Below are 5,172 nucleotides of genomic sequence, written 5' to 3'. Positions count from 1 at the left end.
CAGTCACGTTTTTCTATATGTGACTGTGGATTTTCATGGATAAGTTCATGAACTTTGGTTCTTTTCTCTAAAACTATATATTTATATTTTATACTGTGGAACTTAATTTAATTTAATTTTTTTAATAAATTGAATTTAATTGAGTTTTTACCTGTAAATTTGGATTTTTATCCCTAATATTATCTGGTGTTGCCATCCGGTTTCACCAGTCCTCAGTCAAATCGTCCAACCCATGCTAGCATGGAAAGCGGACGTTAAACGATGATGATGATGATGATGATGATATATATATATATATATATATAGGGAGTGGAAGTTGTGTCCTCTTTTCTTCACATGGTACAATAGTTGCAAATTCATGTCACTGTCATGCAAGCAGTGTCCTTTGTTTATAGATTTCCATGAGAACATGTCCAGCCTTGGGGAAATATTACCTTGCTTGAAAACTGGTGAGAGTTGGCAACACGAAGGGTATCGACAATAGAAAATCTGTCCATGGAAAACAATATGTGTGTTAATAATGTCATTATAAGGTACAGCATATAACCATATATTTAGAATTTTGTGTTCAATTACACTCCAGTCTATAAATGTAGGAAATGTATTTGAGTTAATATATACACATAATCATATGATGCCGGTGTTCAAGCAATGAGAAACATTGAGTACCTATAATGATTAAATAACAAAAGGTAAAATGTGTGATAATTGGATTTATTACTCTTAGCAGTATTTCACCCATCACATTCTGAGTTCAAATTCCACTGAGGTGGACTTTGCCTTTCATCCTTTCAGGATTGATGAATTAAGTACAAGTGAAACACTGGAGTCAATGCAATGAGTCAAGCAAAGCGACTCAATAGGACTCTGCTCTCAAATTTATGGCCCCCGCCTGTCTTGTTAATTTTGTTAGAAATCAGTATTTTAACTAATCTCTCTTTCTTTCTCCTCCTTGGCCTATGGACTGTGTTTCAAATGAGGATCAGAGTTGACCTCAGCATCAACTGAATCATTACCATCAGTCACATATACTAGTCACAGTGACATGGAACGGTTCCGGAAGCTGTTAGAAACAGAAGAGAAGAACCTTTTAGCAGCCCAGTATTCCTTACAAGACCAATCATCATCACAGATGAACAACATACTTAAACGTATTTATTAATTTTTACTAACACACACACACAAATTCATTTTTACTTATACACACACACACGCATTAATTTTTACTAACACACACAAACACACAAATTGTTTTATTCTTTTAGTTCCATGTTTGCATGCATGGTGTTTTTTTCTTTTTGTTTTTAGTTTTTTTCTCTGTGTGTGTGTTGGAGCAATGATTTCTTTTATATGGATGGTTGTCTTTCCTAATTCTAGCTCTTCTATCATCAAATAGCAGTTGAACCTGTTAGATAAAGTAAAGCAAACAGATACAAGATATATTATTAATGTAAATGCTAGCAGCCACCACATGCTACTTTTGCTACTACTACTGCTGCTGTTATTGGTGGTGGTGTTGGTGGCAACAGCAGCAGGTGGTGGGAGGATATTTAGTACATATGAGAAATGCTGATTTCTACACTTAGTCACTCAGGTAGTGCAAGGAGATGCTAAACCCAGTGATTGGCGCAATAGCATCAATCGTGAACTACTACAAGAGCAAATGAGATGCTCTAGAAAGAATTAAGTGCAGTGGCATTAAAATGATGAACCAGTTACATGAAAATGGCAGAGAAAGCTATAGCTAGGCTGATCAAGGAGAGAACTATCTTAGGTGAGATAGACTTTGGATGAGGTTGTACCAGGATGCAGAACTACCAATACTGTCTTCTTGGAGAGCTTGCTACAAGAGAAGTGCTTAGCCAAGAACACTCTATTATACTTAACGTTTGTTGACTGGCTTGGAGAATATCTTTGAGTGGGTACCACAACCTGTAGTCTGATAGTTGCTAAGATAACCAGGTGTGGATGAATGGCTTGTGTGAGCTATGTTAGTCATGAATATGAGACTTAGCAATGTGGCACTTAGCAACAAGCTCTTTGAAAACTTTAATATTCAGGTTGGTGTTTAATTAAGTTCACTTCTCAGTCTCTTCCTCCTGTTTACCATTGTAACAGAAGAGTTCAAAACTGGCTGTCCTTGGCAATTCCTGTATGCCAGTGATTTAGTTATCATAAGTAAATCAGTTGGTGATTTGGAGAAAAAGTTCCTAATCTAGAAGCAGGATGTAGATTCACAACCCTAAAGATCAGTTTATCAAGAAAGAAGAAAAGAATCCATTATTACTAAGTGTGAAGTGGCCATGTTTGATATATGAAAAAGAGAATTGGCAGGAACTGCATTCTGTGTATCCAATGCAACAATGGATATACAAAAGGTACAGTGGAATCTCAGACAAGCTGACTGAGAAGTAGGATTTCATCTGTAATAAAGTACATGAGCATGTTAGCTGTAAAAGCAATCAAGAAATGAAGTCTTTCAATAGCCTAGGAGGTTTGTTAGAAGTAGTTGGTAAATCCTATTACATAGGTAACCTATTCAGAAGTGGAGGTGATTGTAGCTAAAAACATAGTTGTTAAGTGAAAGGATGGGGTGGGAAAGCTATCAAAGTTATTACTGCTAGCCTTTGTTTTCTTATTGTTGTTGGCATAGGCATGATTGTGTGGTTAGCTTCACTTTCATGTGGTCTCAGGTTGATTGTACTGTGTTGTACTTTGGATAGGTGTTTTCTGTTATAACCTTCAGTTGGCTGATGTCTTATGAATAAAATTTGGAAGATGGAAACTGTACAGAAGTCCATGGCTATGTGGTTTTGAACACACACACATGCATACACACATAAATATATAAATGTATGTGTGTGTTTGCCTCTATGTGTTTTTTCATTGCTTGGGTTGCAGTAAAGTTTGTTATGTTCCACATAACCAATACATCTCAGAGTTCATTGATTCAGTATGTAAGACCACTGGAACACCTAACATAAGAACATGTAACAGTTGGCATTGGCATCGAGGAGAACATCCAGCCACAGAATACTACCTCAAGAAGTCTTGTCCAACCCATGCCAGCATGAAAAAAGTGGACATAAAAATGATTGTTGATAATAAAAGAAAAGCAAGATATGATCAGCATCAACCACATCAGGTGGACCAGCCTAATCCTTATGCACATTGAATAATGATTGCTAGGAAGCTACAATTGTTGGGGTTATTGTTGTAGTTATCTTCTGTCAGCAACTGAAGTTTCAGTTTTATGAAGTGAAAGCCCATTTCATTTCATTTGTATTTATACTCTGTAGAAAACTAAAACCATCAAAACTTCCTAATGTTCCACCATCATCACTAACAATCTGATGTTTCTTAATGTTTTCTTAATGATTAATCTGTATTGATCTCATTCATATTACTTCAAATCAGTTTATTTACAGGACTAAGCCACTTGCCAAACTGGTTTGCAACCTTGCTAAATTAGCTGATGCTGTTTGCTGTTTTTAACCCCAGGTTGACCCTGAACTTGCAAACCTATGACTAGAGTTGTTCCAGCCATGAATATCTTGCATATATCTATATGTGGTGCACAAGAGAGACGACTGCGCTGGTATGGCCATGTGTTGCGAATGAATGAGGACAGCTTTGTGAAAAAGTGTCACACCTTAGCAGTTGAGGGAACCTGTGGAAGAGGTAGACCCAGGAAGACCTGGGATGAGGTGGTGAAGTACGACCTTCGAACATTGGGCCTTACCGAGGCAATGACTATTGACTGAGACCTTTGGAGATATGCTGTGCTTGAGAAGACCCAACAAGCCAAGTGAGACCATAGCCCATGGCCTATTCCAGTGGGTGTAACCAGCCCACTTATGAGTACCCCTCATTCATTGGACAATAGACTTTGCTTGCGAAGACCTATTGAGGTCTTCAATCAAAATCAAAATCGCTGATGTGGTCAATGACAGTACTGCCTGATTGGCACTCGTGCCAGTGGAACGTTAAAAGCCCATCCAAGTGTGGGGTGCAACCAGCCCACTTATGAGTACCCCTCAGAGAGAGAAGATAGAAACCTTTATTTAATAACTGGGTTTCTTATGACCACTGGTCTATTGTCTCTACATTCTTTTATTCTTTTGACTTGTCTCAGTCGTTGGACAGTGGCCATTCTGGAGTATCACCTTCAGAAGTTTAGCTGATTAAGATGCCACCATTAGTTATTTTTTATTAGCTATTTAAGGTATTGAAGCTTATTGCCTTGATATTTGCTTTATGAAGCCATCATGTCTATACCGTTTAATGATTGTTTGTATTACTGGTCTATTGTCTAAGGGCAGTAGTTAGAAGAGCGGTTAGATGAAGTTTTCAGTATCTAAACCAACTCAGGAAAAGACAAATATGCTTTTATTTTCTTTCTTTCTTTTTTCTTTTTTTTCCTTTTTTTACTGGTTTCAGTCATCAGAATTTGGCTTTGGTCAATCATATTGCAACCCACATATGCTCATTCTTGCTTGTGTGCATGCATGGGAACACACACACACACACACACACACAGTGGACTTTTATACAGTTTCTGTCTCCCATTATTTCAATCAAATGGTGACCCAAGGCTGTAGTTGAAGACACCTCTACACTGTTTCATGCTCAATCCCACATGGTTGTGAATCAAAGACAGTCAAAATTCTGTGTCAGCAGCAGCTATGGTCAATGTCTAGGTTGAAGGAAATAGTTCAAAAATCAGACAAACATTGCCCCACCTGTTGGTTATGACTACAAGTATTCTAGTTGATTTGATCAACAGAACAACCTGCTCATGAAGTTAATCTGCAAGTAACTGAGCACTCCACAGACATGCATACTCTTAACATAGTTCTAAGGGAGATTCGGCATGACACTGACTGTGACAAAGCTGGCCCTTTGAATCACAGGTACAACTCATCTTTGCTAGCTGAGTGGACTGGAGAAACATGAAATAAAGTGTCTTGCTCCAGTATACAACACACCACCGGGAATTGAACTCCTGAACCAAATATCCTTAACCACTAAGCCACATGCCTTCACATGATTTGATGACATTTAGCCGAAATGCAAGGCAGGAGAATTTAAACAGGGACTTCATGATTGCAAAGTGACCTTTTTTACCATTTGTTCAGCCATACTGCACCTACATATATATATATATATATA

At 37.8% G+C, this 5,172-nt stretch overlaps 1 protein-coding gene across 3 annotated transcripts in view; it reads left to right on the top strand.

Moving 5' to 3' along the window:
• The window catches only part of LOC106868889 (spindle and centriole-associated protein 1), a 45,047-nt gene that overhangs the window by 23,479 nt on the left and 16,396 nt on the right, over positions 1 to 5,172 (top strand). For 2 of the 3 annotated variants that reach the window (XM_014914348.2, XM_014914349.2), the window contains one exon: positions 987 to 1,151. The exons of the other annotated variant lie outside the window; for it this stretch is intronic. In XM_014914348.2, the coding sequence (XP_014769834.1) occupies positions 987 to 1,151 (165 nt within the window). The remainder of the gene's footprint in view (positions 1 to 986; positions 1,152 to 5,172) is intronic. 3 annotated transcript variants of the gene reach the window in all.

Source organism: Octopus bimaculoides, chromosome 7, assembly GCF_001194135.2.
Source record: "Octopus bimaculoides isolate UCB-OBI-ISO-001 chromosome 7, ASM119413v2, whole genome shotgun sequence".
In the NCBI taxonomy this organism is placed as follows: Eukaryota; Metazoa; Mollusca; class Cephalopoda; order Octopoda; family Octopodidae; genus Octopus; species Octopus bimaculoides.
The sequence above is the reverse complement of the archived record's forward strand: the minus strand, read 5'-3'. Positions and strand labels throughout refer to the sequence as shown.